The sequence below is a fragment of the Primulina tabacum genome, chromosome 11 (genome assembly GCF_025594145.1).
Source record: "Primulina tabacum isolate GXHZ01 chromosome 11, ASM2559414v2, whole genome shotgun sequence".
Lineage (NCBI taxonomy): Eukaryota > Viridiplantae > Streptophyta > Magnoliopsida > Lamiales > Gesneriaceae > Primulina > Primulina tabacum.
Window position 1 is genome coordinate 32927619 of NC_134560.1, and position 19300 is coordinate 32946918.

Sequence of the window (19300 nt, forward strand, 5' to 3'; positions counted from 1 at the left end):
AAATAGTCTATAAAACAATGATGTTTCATTACGCGCGACAATTCTTCGTGTCGCTCACAGCCACGACAGTCAATCTCTATACGGGAATCGATTGGCAAGCATAGCACGTTCACTACACGCGCATCCATGGAGATGTTCTTTGAGTATGACGGTGAACCACTCCTACGCCAGAGCTACGGAAAGCAGACAAAGGAAAAAAAGAAAAGGTATGCATGTTAGGGAAAATGATCAAAAAAATCTGAAGGTGGAGAGGGAATAGGGAAAACGTCAAAAGAGTTGTTTTCTTAGCTCCAAATCACATATTTTTTATATTTAAACTTTCATTGATTAGAGATCAGTACATAACAATTCAGATCTATAAATCCATAGAAAACCTTAAAGGGAAAGAGGATTAGTCATCTTGGTCTAAGATCCGTGTGAAGGTATACTTCCTGTAGATTGCAGAATCCATTCTGATATTGGGTCACCATTGGATCATTTCATGTTTTTCAAGATTCGACCTTTAAAGGGTTTTAAGAAATCTTGTTAATCCGGGCGTGTAGCTTTAAGATTTGAGTTTTGAAGTGTGTTTCGGCCTTGGTGGATTAGTGTGATCAGGATGATTTTTTTACGTTTTTTCGGTTGAATGATTTGATTTCGAGAGCGGCTCAAGAAATTTGCTGGTGATGGAGAATAGTGCAACACAGTCAGCAGCGCCAGCGGTGCCGCCAGGTGAGGAGCTTCTGAAGAAGATTCACGAATTAGAATTGGGACATGCCCACTTGCAGCAAGAGATGTCTAAGCTCATCACTTCATCCGCAGCTGAAATTATGGCCGCTGGTTATCGTCAAAAGCACAGGGCTCAATCGGTTTCCCCCCAGCGAACCCCTCGGAGGAGGGCGGGTGGCGGAGATGGTGGTCTAATAGCTGCGTGGAAAAAGGGTTCTGCATCGTTTCGTCATGCGTCCCCGCTGCAGAGGGAGAATAAGGAAGCGTGGAGTGGTGGTGGTCCGGCGGCAGTTAAGTTCACAGATAAACAGTATTTGAATATATTGCAGTCAATGGGGCAGTCAGTGCATATATTTGATCTAAATTGTCGGATAATTTACTGGTTAGTTGGGGAAACTGAACTGCACTTTCTTCTTTTGGACAGTTTTTGCTTTCTAGTTTTGGACAAGTACTGACTTTTCTGCCCGTTATCATATTTGAGCGAATTCCATCATGTGGATTTGTGGAACTGTGTTGGTAATGCATTTCATGTTCAATAGTTGGGGATAGATACCTAGTTGTTTATTCTTATGTGTTTGTCTGTTAATTTAAGCTCCTAATTGTAAATGTAAATCCACATCATATATCTAAAAAAATAGAGATTGAAAAAATCAATGGATTCCAATTGATTGGTCTGGGGATGTCTTAAAGTTTGATATTTTTTGAACTTAAAATTGAAATCACTGATTGATTCTCTACTTCATTCGAGTAATGTTCTCTCTACAATTTGCAGGAATAGAAGTGCTGAAAATCTCTATGGATATTCTGCCTCGGAGGCTTTGGAGCAGGATGCCATTGAGCTATTAACTGATCCTAAAGATTTTTCAGTTGCTAGCAACATTGTCCATCGAGTGATGATGGGAGAGAGTTGGACTGGGAAGTTTCCAGTTAGAACAAAGAGAGGAGATAGATTTTTGGTTGTGGCAACTAATACCCCTTTCTATGTTGATGATGGTACCTTGATTGGGATTATATGTGTATCTAGTGATTCCAAACCTTTTCAAGAAACTAAGGCCACGACATCAGGGCAGAGACACTTGGATACAGATTCAAGTTTTGGCAGGTCCAGAAGCATTGCTTCGGCGGCACTTGGGCTTGATCCTCAGCAACCTCTACAAGTGGCAATTGCCTCCAAAATATCAAATTTGGTGGGCTATCTAATTTAATATCTTGTATGAATAATTTTAATGCGGCAATTGCTAATTTCATCTCTTACAATAGGCTTCCAAAGTGAGCAACAAGGTTAAGTCGAAAATGAGGAATGCAGAGAACGATTTGGATCATGAAAGTGGCGGTTTCGATAGTCATCACAGTGACCATGGTGTCTCAGATGCAAATATATATGACCATAGAGAGGATGCGGCATCAAGTGGAGCTAGTACACCTAGAGGAGATATACATCTTTCTCCATTTGGCATGTTTTCTGGTGTTAGTCATGAGGAACATTCCCCAACTAAACCATTTCGTGATTCTGGTGATGAGAGTGACGGGAAACCAAATATTTCGAGGATGCTTACCTCAAAGGCAGAGGCTTGGATAGGTAAGAAAGCTTTGGCGTGGCCATGGAAAGGACATGAACATGATGGAACAGAATCAAAGTCACCCCTTTTTAGCTGGCCATGGTTAAACAATGATCAAGTAAATGAGTTGGGGCAGCCAAAGAGTGCTGTCTCCCCATCAAAATCAGAAACTCAGGTTACGGAAACCAATCGGATGTCTAACAATGAGGCTTATGGATCTTGGTCCTCTTCGGCCAATGTTAACAGCACCAGCAGTGCAAGCAGTTGTGGAAGTACCAGTAGCAGTGCTGTAAATAAAGTGGATATGGATTCGGACAGCTTGGATTATGAAATCTTGTGGGAGGACTTAACTCTTGGAGAACAGATCGGGCAAGGTGAGTGGATTTTATTGTTTTATTGTGTCAACCATTATTCTTTAAATCATCATTTGTTTTCTTCTCTATATGCACCAGGAACCTGTGATTTTAAGCAAACTTATATAAAGTTTGGAGTGCTTGAAAGTTCACTGATAAATTTTTGCTACTTTTTTGTCTGAAACATATTGCTTATACATATGCTTATATTTATGAGTTGACATTTTTTCAGATGTTTACTATAACCAGTTGTTTCTTGTTTTGGAATAATAACTTTTTGAACCCCTTACATATTCAATTTGTTTTGCCAGGTTCTTGTGGAACTGTATATCATGCTCTGTGGTTTGGATCAGTATGTTCTTTGGCCCTTCTTTAAGAAATCTCTTCTCTAGCCCCAAAATTTTACAATTTAAGCATCACCAATTTCCATATTATAGCACATGAAGTGAAGTTTTATTCTTTGAATCATCTAATTTTCTCAAATCCTTGGAATAGTACCTTCTTCAGTTGGAAATTATTTTTTATTTGCATTCCAAAGAATCTCGCTGCTGCAGTTGTGGCTCGAGTCATCACCTCGGCTAATTTTGAGCAATCATATATTAGTTTCTTGTTTTACGTTTCAAAGTAGCAAAGCGTTTGTGCATGTATGTTAAGGGTGCATTTTTTCTTGACTTATTTCCTTGCTGTTCTAGTAAACGCCTGAAGCATCTACTACTTAAAATACTACTAGAAATTTTTATTTTTTATTTTGACAAACTTATTTTCGAAATTCTTAAAATTTGCATGCATGCGGCATTGCTAAAAAATACCCATCTAAAAATAATCGTAATTAAATAACAAATAAAACACTACAGTTAAAAATAACCAACTCATCCATCCCAAAAGTTTGCGTAAAATAAACAAGTAAAAGTCCTAATAATCATCAACATGATGAAACCAGTACATAAAAATGTTCATGTCCACTATGAAATCATAAAAACGTGATGTGCGGAAAATACGGCCCTCCGGTCATGTGCGCACATCCAGCCCTACCTACTCAGAATTCGGCACCTCCAGCCTCCTCATCAACATGCTCACCTGCATCAAACACGCTTAGTGAGTCTAAAAATTCAACACACCTGTACCGTTAATAGCAAATACATATACGTAGCAAGCAACAGTAAAAAGTACTGTAATAACATACATTTCATGATCTCTAAAACGTGAACGAAAATATGTCGTAAAAGCATGCGTGTCTAAACAGCTCATCATAGCATCATATACTTATACATTTACTTTTAGTTGAATTCAGTTCAGTAGTTGTGATTTTCATATCAGCTCTAGTGTATCAGCTTTATTTTATTAATCCATCTAACCGTGATACCCGGCGGCTGTCGGACATTATTGACAGTATTACCAATTCACTGTGCCTAGGCCTCATCATCATCGTATACATATATCGTTAGTCACAACAAACTCCCATCCTTTAAAAGCATCATCATTTTATCACTTATCAAAATCATGTATATACGTAATTTTTCTCTAAAATCAAGCATGCAACGTATTTTTCATAATTACGTAAAAAGTCATATACGTGATACATAAACATTTTAAAAAATGATAAATTTGTGCTCAGGGCACTGTCAGAACTAAAAACTCGACTCAAGTGCAAAATGACCATTTTGCACCTGGAAATCCCAAATGACCATTTTACCCTTGTACCTCTAAATTTCGACCCGAAGGCATCCTGACTTAAATCCCAATTCCTAATCAAGCCTTGAACTACCCAACCTAACCTTCATTGAACTCGGTCATAACGTCGTAATGATGCCCCGATCAAGATAATATCGCTAAACCAAAGTCCCTTACTCTCTGCACTAGAGCCTAGGCGCTGATATGGAGGCGCTGCAGCGCTTGGTTAGCGCCTAGGCGCCTGGTATCAGCGCTGCAGCGCTGCCAGGTGCAAAGCACAGGCGCTGTGGCGCTCGAAATGCAGCGCCGCGGCGCTAACCCCGCGCGACTTAAACACTAAGAAGCCATCTTCTATCCTGTTCTCACCCAACTCGGACCAGCCTCGAACCACTCACTCCTAACCCACCACTGGACCCTCCTAGACCACCTTAACCAAGGACCCTAGCCCCATGCACGCTGCGCACGAGATCCACTCATCACAAGCCATGAAATACAATCACCTAACCCCAACTAGCGGCTAGCCTCTTCGATCTCCCTTACACTCGATCCTACCCATGCTTGGCCTCCCTGGACCACGGCTTGGACCCACCAGGGTTCGCAACCACACCCTGGTTCGCCCCTGCATGGCTGAGCCCTCCCCAAATACTCACTCAACCGACCACATAACTCTATATCCCAAAGATCCGATCGATTTCTCACCCAGGCTCGATTCAATCTCGACTCCAGCATCATGTCTCCTCATTTCACAGCCTACACGCCCCCTAGCAATCATAGAAATCGGCAGCCCCTTGCAACAATCTATAAAACATGAGAATGAGTCAAGAAATGATGCAACTATCATGTCAAACTTGATCATAAACGTGAACACAAGGTAAATCAAAGGATTGTCATGCATTTACATATATTACAGCATAATAATGGCGTGAATGAGGAGAAAACGAAGATACATGCGTGCCTTATCGATTAAATGATCAAAAGCTTGAATATCTACGCACGGAACATGAACCGGAGAGGCGGGGAGAAGCTTTTCTTGAAGAAGCAGCAATGGCCGAAGTGTGCTGCTGCAGGGAGGGGGAAAAGATGCTGTTTACGTTAAGGAGGCTGCTGAATAATGGGGTGGGCGGTCTCTAAGTGCTAATTAGGTTTATGGTTTATTTTAAGTGTAGTTTAGGTTAATTAAAATTAGGGATATAAACGAACCAAACCGTTCGTGAGCTATTCGAAGCTCGATTCGATAAAAGCTCGTTTGAGCTCGTTTAATGAGACTCGTTAAGATAAACAAACCAAACTCAAGCTTTACAGTATTCAGCTCGTTAGCTCGTGAACATGTTCGTTGGTAAGTTCATGAGTAATCTTTTAGATGAAAAATAATAGTTTTGATATTTGATTTATTGATTTTGCATATTATTTATGAAATATATAGAAAAATCTATTAAATTTATTTATTATAATAAATTTACAAATTTTAATAAAAATAATATATTTTTCTTTAAATATATAATTTACTTTTTAATTAATTTAATGAAAATTTAAATGTATAATTCATATTTATTAAACTTGTTTAGGCTCGATAAAGGCTTGAATAAGCTCGTGAGCCATGCATATATTCGTTAAATAAAGCTCGAGCTCGGCTCGATTATAAACGAACCAAGCTCAAACATTCAAGAGTTTGGCTCGGCTCGACTCGATTACATCCCTAATTAAAATGCACTAATGGGCCTCAATTAAGAAAATAAAAAGGGTTTTGAGACCATTAAGAATTAAAACAAACCCAACAAGTCCAATAACACTCCCGAAAAATATTTCGTTTTGATACGTTTTAGAAAATATTGCCCGAACCCTCAGAAAGTCCTCTGAACTGTTAAAATTTGCGTACCAGTAAAAATATAACTTGGCGAGTAAAAATACCCAACAAACGCACATTTTCGAAAAATACCCTTAAAACACTTCAAATTAATTAATTAAAATTAATCGTTCAATAAAAATATTTTTTCATGATAGTTCCCGGTCTCTCTTTCTCGTTCGAGCGCGAAATACAACTTAAAACCCTAATGTATGAAACTTTAAAATAATCATGTAATAAACTCTAACCATGCGATAACCATGAATTAAAAGCATAAAAACTTTTAAACATATATTTTAAATAAAACCCTAGATTGCATGCATTCAGGTTACGTAGTTCAAATTTCTGGACGTTACAACGCCCATATCTCACAATAGACCAAAATTATACATTGTGCAGGATGTCGCTGTCAAGGTATTCTCCAGACAAGAATATTCGGATGATTTGATATTTTCCTTCAGACAGGAGGTAGGCATGCAATTATTGTAGGTTTTGATCCACGATTTGTGATATTTATTTGATATGTGCATCCACATCCCTGGAGATATAAACAATGTAATCTTGAAAATGGATATTACAAGGTCAATATGAACCATTTTAAGATTTTTTGTTTGTTTTTTAAGGTATCTCTTATGAAAAGACTCCGTCATCCAAATATTCTGCTCTTTATGGGTGCAGTCGCTTCACCTCAACGGCTTTGCATTGTCACAGAGTTTCTTCCACGGTGTGCTCTCTGCATGTATCTTACTCTATTACATCATCACTTCATTTTATTCCTTACGGTTTTATGGCACCTTCATTGATTAATCTATGAGCACTTTAGCACTGATTTAATTTACATGCTTGGTTTAATCTAGGGGGAGTCTGTTCCGTTTACTACAGAGGAATGCTACAAAACTGGACTGGAGACGGCGTATTTTCATGGCTTTGGATATAGTAAGTGCTGATCATTGTATTGTTATATCTAATGCGCTGTTTCACTATTTATTCTCCCCTTTTGCGGCTAGACTGCTAGCGAATGGTTAAATTTCAACTTTTTTTGGAGGACTAGAAACTTGTAAGATATAATGCATTCATAATTATCATTGTGGGTTCATCTTTTTGCAGGCACGTGGTATGAATTATCTTAATCATTGTAATCCACCTATTATTCATCGTGATTTGAAGTCGTCAAATCTTCTTGTCGATAAGAACTGGACTGTCAAGGTAAGTCTCTGCATCTCTTCTCATGCGTTGTCAAGCCTTTCAATGATTCATGTGAATATGAATTTTTGAATAGGTTGGTGACTTTGGTTTGTCACGTCTTAAGCATGAAACCTATTTGACAACAAAAACCGGGAAAGGAACGGTACTTGTCTGGAACTTATGGCTCTTTCTGTTATGTTATTGCATTTCAAAGTGCTTCGTGATCTTGAATGTATGAAGTTGACAAACTACTTATGGAAATGCAGCCTCAGTGGATGGCTCCAGAAGTTCTTCGTAACGAACCTTCGGATGAGAAGTATGGCCAAGTGGATACCATAATTGAATATGTTTTTTGCCTGATTTACAATCACGAAAATCTTCGTTTCTGAACATGTTGCTTCTTGTTTGTATTGATCAGGGCTGATGTATACAGCTATGGGGTTATTCTATGGGAACTTGTCACACAAAAGATCCCTTGGGAGAATCTCAATTCGATGCAGGTACTGTCTGTTTCTGGAAAACTTATTTAAAAGTCAGATTGGGGAATGGACTTTTTTGTGCTACTCGAATTGGTCAAATCTTCTTGGGTATCTTCGGCATAGGCTAAGTTCTTAGTGATTCTTGCAGGTAATTGGGGCTGTTGGCTTCATGAATCGACGCCTAGAGATGCCAACAGATGTCGATCCGCAGTGGGCATCCATTATTGAGTCCTGTTGGCTGAGGTATATATTTATTATATTTATATATTCTTTACAATCTGATGTTCTCCTCAGAGTTTTTTAATCCTCCTCTGTATCAATATATCTTTTTGTTCCATAAATTTTTCTAACAAACGGACTGTTCTGGTGTGTTTTCAGTGAACCACAACTCCGTCCCTCTTTCCAAGAATTAATGGAGCAGCTGAGAGAAGTGCAGAGACAATACGCAATTCAGTTTCGAGGTGCTTCGGGAGATTCCAGCCAAAAAGATCTGTAGACCGGTGTTCGACCCCGAGCTCTTATGATACAATTGGCGGCAGCAGCAGCAGATTTGTTAACAATGTTTTTGTGAGGTCCATGGCTGTATTTGGCTGTATGACGACAGCCAGAGCTCATCTGCAAATTGTGCACATCCAGTGTATCCAGACGCCATTTTTTGTTGTAGACATCAAGCGTGCTGTATGGTTCAACGATCTTCTTTTGACTACCAATTGTATCGATATTACGTTAGCATTTGAATGTGTGACTTTCTTGTCATTTTGGGCGAGTCTTCATGGGAGGAACACCATGCGTTGTGGCAGGTGCAATGGGGTTATGTTATAGTTTCAAGTGTTTCTCTTTTAGATTTTTGGGTAAATTTGATAAAAACTCCATCCAAGGAAGTTGCAAGTAAATGAAAAGGATTTTGTTTTATTCGCAACAGTTTTTTGTTGAGAGTCATTCGTGGTATGATGATGCATGTTGTGCGGCTTTAATAGTGAATTTTTTTCAATTGCAATACCCCAAAATGCATCCATTTATTGGACTTTTTTGAGGAGTATAAAAAAAAACGAATGGATTTTTTGAGGAGTATAAAAAAAATGAATTTTTGAAATATCGATGTTATAGTATCGAAAAATATCGAATTTATTGAAATATTTGATATAAAATTTGAAATTTTCGTATATATCAAAACAACGAAATAATATCTTAATATTTTTAAATAATAAAGTTAATTTTTTTTTAAAAAAATACAATATATTTTTTCGGTATTTATATTATAACATTTCGATATATTCGATATGTTAATTATACATACCAAATTTTTCGATGCGATATTGATATGAATATTTTTAATATAATAATTTTTGATATAATATACGATATATTTTTCTCGGTACAATGATACACCACCCTGGACATTTTGGTAATGAAATTATTTTGTGTGTAACAAATTTAGGATCAATTTATTGAATTACAAAGTGTTTTTTTTTTTATATTAAAAAAAGAGTAATTCTGTTCATTCACATAAAAATGTATGAATTATCCTTTTATCAATAACACAAAACAAACAAATTAAATCCTTAAATCATTAAATCGCATTATTCCACCAATAACCCATACCAGCCGTATCAAGTCATCTATCACCAGAAAACTAATCACCAATATGCTACCAATCACGCACACCCCTAAAGGACAAGGATGCGTGTAAATTATATACTGTGATACTGTATGGAATGCAGCAAGCCCATTTTGGAATGAAGAACACAATATTTCAAAGATTTTAAAAAAAATTCTGCTATATTTCAGACAACGAGTTCTCAATAAAGCAAGGATCTAATGGCAGCAACAGCATCGCCTTTATGCTCCCGCAATGTCCTTTCAGCAACCTTCTTGTCCAGCTGTTCCCAAGATTTTAGACAATCCCAAATTATGCTTGAAACGTATATTGAACTTTGAATGAAGTGACAAATATATGATAAACAAGACACTAACCTCTAGTTCGTTCGCGATGATATCAACATCAGCAGGATTGATCTTAACAGCTGACAACTCTTTCTCCCTGTCATAAAACCCAACAGAGTTTTCACGGTGGTCGCGCAAACAATATGCAACATGGGATCAAGTACCGGAATTTGAAGCTTAGATGGAAAAGAAAAAAATAATAATTCAACATGTTAGGAACAGTTGGAAAATAGTAAGGTATTTATTCAACCCCCTTCTAAACACTTTCACTCACCCAACCAATCCTAACAAATGGTATCAGAGCTTGAATCAATCTTTTTTTGAATATTTTCTATCTATACAATCTGATTATCATGTCGTTCTCCAACAAAATTTCAATGTTTTCCAGAGAAGAATTTGATGGTTGGAAGATAAGAATGCAGGCTCATTTAGCATTCACAAGACGATGATATGTGATACGTCATAACTAACGGACCAATGAGAATATTGAAAGCAAATACTGTTGTTGCCATAACTGATGGTGGACCTCATCACATCGACAAACCACGTGAAGAGTGGACAGCAGAAGATAAAAGAAAAGCCAATCTGGATAATGTGGCTAAAGACATTCTGTACAAGACTCTGGATAAGATTACTTTCAGCAAGATAAAGATGTGCAGAACAGCAAAAGAGATCTGAGAGAAGTTGATTCAGCTATGCGAGAGCAATAAGTAGACAAAATAAAATAAACTCGCAGTTGCTGTTCAGAAGTTTGACAATATTAAAATGAAGACTGAAGAGTCCATGAATGAGTACGATGGAAGAGTCAGCGGCATTATAAATTAACTGAATGTACTTAGAAAAGTATATTCAAACAAAGAAGTTGTGCTAAAGGTGGTTAGAGGTCTTCCCAAAGAATGAGATATCAAGACCATGGCTATGAGATAGTCAAAAGACCTAAATAAGGTTGAATTACATGATTTATTTGATGATCTCAAAGCTTATGAGTTCGAGCTGCAGAAAAGAGAAAGAGAACCTTTTACACCAGCAGTTACAACTGCCCTTAGTGCTATCAAACTGGAACCAACTGGTTTAGTTGAGAAAACAGCAGATCAGTTGAGTAACGATGCCATGTCATTATTTGTGAAGAAATTTGGTAAATTCATGAGAAGAAACCAAGGTTCATTCCAGAGACAATATCAGAAAAACAACTCTAAGGAATAACCAAATTCTTGCTATTATTGTGGCAAACCATGACATTTTATTGCTGACTATCTTAAATCAAAGAAGGACACAGTAAACATTCAACTAAAAAAGGGAAGAAATCAGTTGAATACAAAAGAAGAGGTAGGAATGACAAAAGGTCATTCAAAAAGAGACATAAAGTACTGCTAGCTGAAGAAAGCAAATTAAAATGGGCAGAGACTGACAGTGAAGAGTCCGAGGCTGATAGCTCGAGCAGCTCCAGTGATGATGAAGAAGAAGTTAAATGTTTAATGGCAAATGATGCAGAACTGGAGTCAACAAGTGAACAGATATTTGAGTTCAACTCTACTGATTTTACACTTGAAGAACTCATTTCCACACTGCATGACATAGTAAATGAGTATCACAAAATTGCTTGCTCTTTTGAAAAAGCCAAAGCTGAGCAAACTGATCCAAAAGATAACAAAACTGAAACTGATGAGTCAGTTAAATTGTTGAGTCTGAGAAGAGAGATTGCGAAGCAAAAATCTGAAATGATTGAGAACCAATCCTTGATTCAACACTTAAATACTAAAATTTCAAAACAAACTGATCTAATTCAAGCATGGAACAAGTCACCAGTTACTCTGACTGAAATGCAGAGTTTACAAAAATCAGTTGCTAATAAAACTGATTTGGGCTTTAATAGCATTGATGAAACCTCTGCAAGTGATACAAGGCAAAAGTTGAATGAGCACAAAAGGAAATACATTAACTTTGTGAAATCAACCGTGGTACAAGAAATCTTTAACCAAGTAAATCTACTATCCAACTGATTGAACATAAGATTAAAGCTAAACGGTTTGAAATTGGATATAGCCCTGAGAGTCCAGCTCATTCACGAAGCTGGTTACCTAAACGATTCAGCTACAAAAATCAGCACTCTAGGAATGACTATTACAATTATTACAACTGTAAGTCATTTCAGAAGAGATATCGAAAAAACAACCAGTTGAAAAAGTTTAAAAATCATATTGTTTCTTCTGCATACAACACACCACAAACCACACACACAAGTCGAGAAAAACCATTTGGAACACATCAACTGGAAAGCCAGTTAGATTGATCCAAGTCTAGGTTCCTAAAGAACTAATCATTTTAGGACCCAAATAGATGTGTGTACCAAAATCATTTATTGTGTGTGATTGCAGGTGACAGGTACAACAAAATAATCAATTTGGTACTTGGAAAGTGGATGCTCGCGACACATGACAGGAGATGTTGATTTGCTATCCCAACTGATCAAATATTCTGATCCAAATATCAGCTTTGTAGACAACTCTAAAGGTAGAACTGTGGGAAAGGGTAAGCTTATCCATAATAACATTATTATTAATGATGTCTTACTGGTTGATAATTTGAAATATAACTTGATTAGCATCAGTCAGTTATGCGACCATAATTTTTCAGTTCAGTTCAACAAACACATGTGCACAGTTAAGAACTCAACTGATGAGATCATTATAACTGGCAATCGTTGTGGTAACACCTACAAGGTGAGTTGGACTAATTTACCTGATGCACCAGTTTGTTTTATAGCTTCAAAATCTTCTAAAAAATGGTTGTAACATAAAAGGTTGAACCACTTGAATTTCAAATCCATAGCTCATCTGAGAAACCATAATCTTGTAACCAGATCACTTTTGTTGTTCTGCACATCTTTATCTTGCTGAAAGTAATCTTGTAATGTCTTTAGCCACATTATCCAGATTGGCTTTTCTTTTATCTTCTGCTGTCCACTCTTCACGTGATTTGTCGATGCGATGAGGTGTACCATCAGTTATGGCAACATGAGTATTTGCTTTCAATATTCTCATTGGTCCGTCAATTATGACATACCACATATCATCGTCTTGTGCAGCTAAATGAGCCAGCATTCTTATCTTCCAATCATCAAATTCTTCTCTGGAAAACATTGGAATTTTGTTGTAGGACGACATAGTAATCAAATTGTATAGATAGAAAGTATTAAAAACAAGATTGATTCAAGCTTTTTTTTTTTTTTGATCAGAAACTATGATTAAATATATTGGTAAAAATGTTACAAGTGCAGTGGATGAGTGTTCCACATTACATAGGCTTAATGCGCATACAACAGAGTCCTTGTATCACCTATGAAAACACAACTAGCAATAGACAAAATTCCAACCCCTAACAAGGTCCGAGACCGACATATGCTGAAATTGTGGTATACTGATTGTCCATGTCGCCACTCTAAATTTGATTGTCTCCCATAAATCTTCCGAAGATTGTTCTGTATCCCTGAAGATTCTACCGTTTCTTTCCAACCATATAGACCAAAAGATGCAATGTACGACTATGTACCAGAATTTCTGCAGTCCCTTTCCCTTTAGGAAGCCTGACTCCATGATGAACATTTCTTTCGATCTCATTGGGAAAATCCACTCGAATCCCAAGTGGTTCATGACTTTGTTCCAGATTCCATTCGTAAAAGAACAATACACTAAAATATGATCTTGGTTTTCTTCAGCTTTCTTGCATAGAGTACACCACTGTGGTGATAATGTAAAGCCAGGCCTTCGTCTCTGCACCGCATCACAAGTCTGCAATTTACCCAAAGCCACAATCCAAGAAAACACCTTTACCTTTAGTGGTACAGGTATTTGCCAGAAATTAGAATAGTATGGGAACTCATCTATAGAACTATTCGAAAAGAAAGAGTTATAAAGAGATGACACAGAGAAAGCACCAGAAGGATCTCCTAACCAAACCCGGACGTCCACTAACCCGACGCTCAACCTAACTGAATCTAAGACACGTAAAAGATCAGTGAACTCTCCCAACTCTACGTCGTTTAACCCTCTTCTGAACCTCACATCCCATTGAATATTAGATACACCCTGAGAATCTAAAATATAATAGAAGTGTTTGATTGGTTTGTTAATCGACAAAGAAATGCGAAACAGATTAGGAAACAACTCTTTAAAGGACACCACACCCACCCACCTATCCTCCCAGAAACGTAAGAAATTACCCTCCTTAAGTACCGTGCCAATCAACTGACGACAAGTCGAGTAAGAACGAGAAATAAACTTCCATGGGCTTCTAAAAGTCGAGTTCTTCACCAACTTTATATCGCTTCCATTTTCCTGAGTCCCGTAAATGCTTGCCAAGACTTTTTTCCACAAAGATTCCTGTTCCACCACGCATCTCCACCACCATTTACCTAAAAGCGCCAAGTTTCTCATCCGTATGTTCCCCAAACCAAGTCCTCATCTCTCTTTCGGCTTGCACACTTGCTCCCAACCGACAACATGGGATTGAACCTCCCCATCGGGTCCATCCCACAAAAAGTCCCGCATCATTTTTTCCATAAGTTGTGCCACCCTAGTAGGTACCTTGAAGAGGTACATGAAGTAAGTTGGCATGGCACTTAAGACCGATTTAATTAATGTCAACCTTCCATCTCTTGATAGGAAGGATTTTTTCCAACTCGACAATTTTTTTGACATTCTGGAAATCACGGGTGCCCAGAATTCCATTTTCATTGGATTGCCTCCCAAAGGTGCCCCAAGATAATTGATTGGCCATTGCTCTTTCTTGCACCCAATATTTCTTGCCACCTCATCTACCTCTTCATCCGAGTAGTTCAAGCCTAGTACTGAGGTTTTTTCGAAGTTGATTTTGAGCCACGATTTCATGCAAAACAATTTCAATAATCTCACAGCTTCCATCAAATGACTTTCGGATTGGACAAGGAAGAGCGTGTAATCGGCAAACTGTATGTGTGAAATTTCGACTTTGTCCCTCCCAATCACAAGTCCTCTTACAACACTTTCCAGCTTGGCCTTGTCGATCAACCGCCCCAAACCATCAATAACCAGATTGAACAGGAATGGAGATAAAGGGTCTCCTTGTCTGAGCCCCATTTCCCCTTTAAATTTCCCTCTCGGCCTTCCGTTGATAAATATCGAGAAAGAAACATTAGAGATACATCCCTTAATCCACTTCCTCCACTTTTCTCCGAAGCCTTTCTTTGTAAGAACAAAATCAACAAATCTCCAGTCTACATTGTCGTAAGTTTTTTCCAAATCAACTTTCAAAATCCACCCTTTCTTCTTTTTCCTTCTATACTCATCCACAACTTCGTTTGCGATTAGACAACAATCCGTTATATGTCTTCCTTTTATGAATGCACACTGATTTTCCGCTACTGTGTTACTCATCACTGCCTTTAATCTGTTAGTCAATACTTTTGCCAAGATTTTGTATAAACTTGTTGTTAGACTGATTGGCCGGAAATCTTTAATCTTCATTGCCTCTTGTAGCTTTGGAATAAGGCAGATATATGTTTCATTCGTAGATGCATTGACAATTCCTCCTTCAAAAAATTCAGCGAACACTTTGAAAAGATCCGATTTAATTGTATCCCAATTTTTCTGATAAAAGGCCAACGTGAAACCATCCGGGCCCGGTGCTTTGTTTCCATCGCATTCAAACACTGCTCCTTTGATCTCATCCTCTGAAAAGTTAACCTCCAAATGTTCAGCATCTACCGAATCTAATGGACTCAACTCCAACCCCTCAATACCCGTCCCGTCTCCTTCCGATGCCCTATACAGATTTTTGTAAAAACCAACAATGGTGTTCTCAATTGCATCTTCTTCTGAAACCAACGACCCATCCTCTAATTCTATCTTTTCGATAATTGCTCTATTCCTTCGGCCGGTCAACAATGTGTGGAAAAACTTAGTGTTTTGGTCCCCTTCTTGTAGCCATTTGACTTTTGCTTTTTGACTCTTCATTTGAAATTTTCGGATGTTTAAAGTTTCCAGCTCACATTTTGCCTCTCTTCGGTGCTCTTGTAAGTTGGGATACGAATTTCCCCCCTGCTCTCTCGCATCCAATTGTGAAATTTTGTTTTGCAACTCCGAAATTCTTACACTGACATCACCGAATACCTCGAAGTTCATTTTTTGACTTTTGATTTTATTTCTTTGAGTTTGCTCATGAACTTGAAACCCTCCCACCCCTGTATGTTACCTGTATTCCACCATGCTTCGACATCCTTTTTGAATTTGTGGTGCAATAACCAAGCATTCTCGAACCTGATTGATTCAAGCTCTGATACCACTTGTTAGGATCGGTTGCGTGAGTGAAAGTGTTTAGAAGGGGGTCGAATAAACACTTGACTATTTTCCAATCTTTTCGAAAGAGTCAATCAGTTTGGTGAAAAACTGAATTCGATAATCTTGTTGTCAATGTTGATCAGTTAACTGTAAAGTGCGGAAACAAACTGAAAAATAGATTGTATACTTGACAATAAAGAACACAAAGATTTGTGGATGTTCGGAGACTTCAAATGCTCCAACGTCACCCCTTCTATCTCAAGGATGTTATATTTACTAAAAGACTTTGATTAGTTACAGCAACTCTAGTAACCCACTTCAGTTTGGACTTAACACTGCAAAACCGAAATTCTTAGTATATTTACAACTTTTATAAGCACGCAACTGATATGTTTGCTAAGCACAACTGATCTAAAAATATCGAATAAGATAACAATGAATGCTTATGTTGGTGCTCAAAATATATCCTTGAAGCTATGAATATATCTTATAAGCGTGAGCTTCTTGTAACTGATCTTTAAAAACTGTTTAACTCAAGAATGAATGTACACACTAAAGTCTTCTTCTCATCTGATTTTCTCGGCTATTTATAGGCTTTGCTTCCCAACGGTAATATTGAATGCGTTCAAATAATTATATCCGTTGATTTGTCCTCAGTAGACATGTCATCATTCTTCTAACAATCGTACTCTGTGGCGTTCTGATATGCGGCGTTCCCACTACAAGTTGCAGTCTGCTCTTGTACAAATTGTCGCTTGATAGATATGCTCCTTAACTGATGACGTGTCAAGCTGATTTATCAGTTGACTTTCATAGCCGATTGATGAACTGACTGTGTAACTGATAGTCCAGTTTACTATGCAGCCTTTCAATGAACTGACTGTGTAACTGATCAGTCTTAACTAATCGTCCAGATAACTACACAGTTTCAGTTAGCTTTTATCAGTTCAGTTGCCTTCGATTTCTAGCACATTAATAATCAGTTCGGATAACTTCAGTTACGTAATTTCAATTACGATATGTTCAGTTGAGTTGATCAGTTCGATAGTCTTTAATCGTTCAATTTGTCAAACTCCAAAATTGTGATTTCAACACAACCTTTGCTAACTTTCAACCCCGAGTTGACCCAAATAGAACAACAATCTCGACAACTATATGTTTCTCCCAACCCAAACCCATATTGAAAATAACAAGCATGTTCAACATCGTATGGAGAAAATACCAAATTGAAAATTGTGACTAAACCCCCAATTCGGGCTTGGTCAATAAAAAGCCCAAGCAACAGATTAGTATATTTGTTTCACTCTTGATCTTTACAATACATCGGAAAACAAGATTTCCCGACAAACAACACTAGAGAATTAAAATCAGGTCAATTTTTTTTATCCTCTTCAGTTAACAATCGTTGTAATTTCTTATTCCCGTGCTGAAGTCTGAGAAATTAATTTTTTTCACCAAAAACCCAAAAAAAAATGAAAAAGAAACTACTCCAAAGCTAACTTGAATACAACCAGATGAACCTTACAGTCTATCATTGTTTCACGGTCTAAAGAAGTACCATCTCACTGTACCCCGTCTTCCAGGGGTTTTAACCAAAATTATAGATTTTAGAATTGTTTCACAAAACACGGTCAGAACTAACCCAAATATATTCTTCAAAAATGGTCTCCTGTTGCCGGCTACTATTGTGCTGTCGACTGAATAGCCGAACACAAGGCTTTATCTTTTCAAGCAACATAAGGCTCACCTCTACGCATGCCAGCCCACAACCTTCACAACAAAGGATTGACTAATAAGATTGCAGAGCTCTAACACCTAAAAGGCTAGCCTTTTGCATTTGGACTCTCCTAGTAACAAATAGATCTCCACCTGACTTACCACGAGTTACAAATACATACTACAAACAAATTCATCATTCAATGTCCACTTAGATCTTTCAGTAGAAATATCAAAGCATGTAGAACTTCCATGGTTCACATGTCCAAGCATTATCTTCCGCACATTTATTTTTCACTAAAATTTCGATCAAGGTTCTGCGTCAACATAGAAAATTTCGATTTTAATAATAAAGAACCAGCAATTATTGAAATTTTCAACTCACCAGATAGCAATATTCAAATATAAATGGAAAAACAAAAAAGGAAAGCTCATAAGGAACCTCAATCTCGCTGCTTGAATGTCGGCTTCTTTTGATGCATAGATTGAAGCCATTGCCTGAAACCAAAAACCCACAAAAAATAAAACCAATACCAAAAACCCATAACCTAATACGATCGATCCAATTCAATAAATGAGCTTAACGGAGAGAATCGACCTCCTGGACTCGTGTAGAATCGAGCTGGCGATCCTCCACTCGATCAGTGAGTTTGTCGAAGGCTTTGCTCTGCTGCTGCATGTCTTTCGAGTCCACCGCCACCTCAACTCCTTCATCTCGTCCTTCCATTTCCCTTTTCCCTTTCCCTTTTCCCTTTACCTTTTTGCTTGGATTTTCAAGAAGAGTGTTTGTTAGCAGTGATTCAATCGCGGGAGCAGTCGTACGTGAAAAGGATAATGAAAATAGACAACTGTGCCCTAGTATTTTTCATGTTTTGGGCTTATAAATTGGGCTTTGATATGATATAATCCGACCAAATAGTCTCCTCAAATTTTACTCACAAATGTATTACCTTTCCATTTTAAGTATGTATGAATTTGGTTGTGACATTTTTAATTTTATAACTTTTGTTGAATCATTTATGGTCATGTAATTTTGATTCGACATTCAATTTTAGTGATTCTTGTTAAATTCATAAAATCAATTGACTAATTTCATTTTTTTTTTATAATTACGTACACCGCGTGTATGTTACGAAATATTTTTTAAACCATATAGTTATAAAAAAAATACTAAGATATTAGTTATTTAATTACATGATTTAAATGAGATTGATTAAAAATGATAATTGAAATACAGTTACGAGATTATGATTGATTCAATAAAAGATAGAGTAGGTCTCTTGTGAGACGACGGTCCAACGAATCTTTATCTGTGAGACGAGTCAACCCTATCGATATTCACAATAAAAAATAATATTATTAGCATAAAAAGTAATATTTTTTTATGGATGATTCAAATAAGAGACCTGTCTCACAAAATACGATCCGTGAAACCGTCTCAACCAAGTTTTTGCATAAAAGATATATGACTAAAAATGTTAAACACCGACATATACATGACCAAAAATTGATATTTATCCAAAAAAAA

General features: G+C 37.3%; 2 protein-coding genes across 2 annotated transcripts; one reads left to right on the plus strand and one right to left on the minus strand.

Moving 5' to 3' along the window:
- Window positions 1-224: 224 nt before the first annotated feature.
- Window positions 225-8640, plus strand: LOC142518396 (uncharacterized). Its single transcript, XM_075621184.1, has 13 exons — window positions 225-1090; window positions 1481-1895; window positions 1969-2641; window positions 2932-2972; window positions 6534-6602; window positions 6758-6858; window positions 6992-7070; window positions 7242-7340; window positions 7414-7482; window positions 7586-7635; window positions 7738-7819; window positions 7947-8041; window positions 8177-8640. Exons 1-13 carry the CDS (start codon window positions 666-668, stop codon window positions 8292-8294), a joined length of 2316 nt encoding a protein of 771 aa, XP_075477299.1. The 5' UTR covers window positions 225-665; the 3' UTR covers window positions 8295-8640.
- Window positions 8641-9352: 712 nt separating this feature from the next.
- Window positions 9353-18637, minus strand: LOC142518397 (uncharacterized). The gene is made up of 4 exons (XM_075621185.1): window positions 18371-18637; window positions 18215-18270; window positions 9773-9839; window positions 9353-9678 (listed from the first exon to the last, which is right to left on the minus strand). The coding sequence occupies exons 1-4, from the start codon at window positions 18497-18499 to the stop codon at window positions 9598-9600; spliced, it is 333 nt and encodes a 110-aa protein (XP_075477300.1). The 5' UTR covers window positions 18500-18637; the 3' UTR covers window positions 9353-9597.
- Between the last annotated feature and the right edge of the window lie 663 nt (window positions 18638-19300).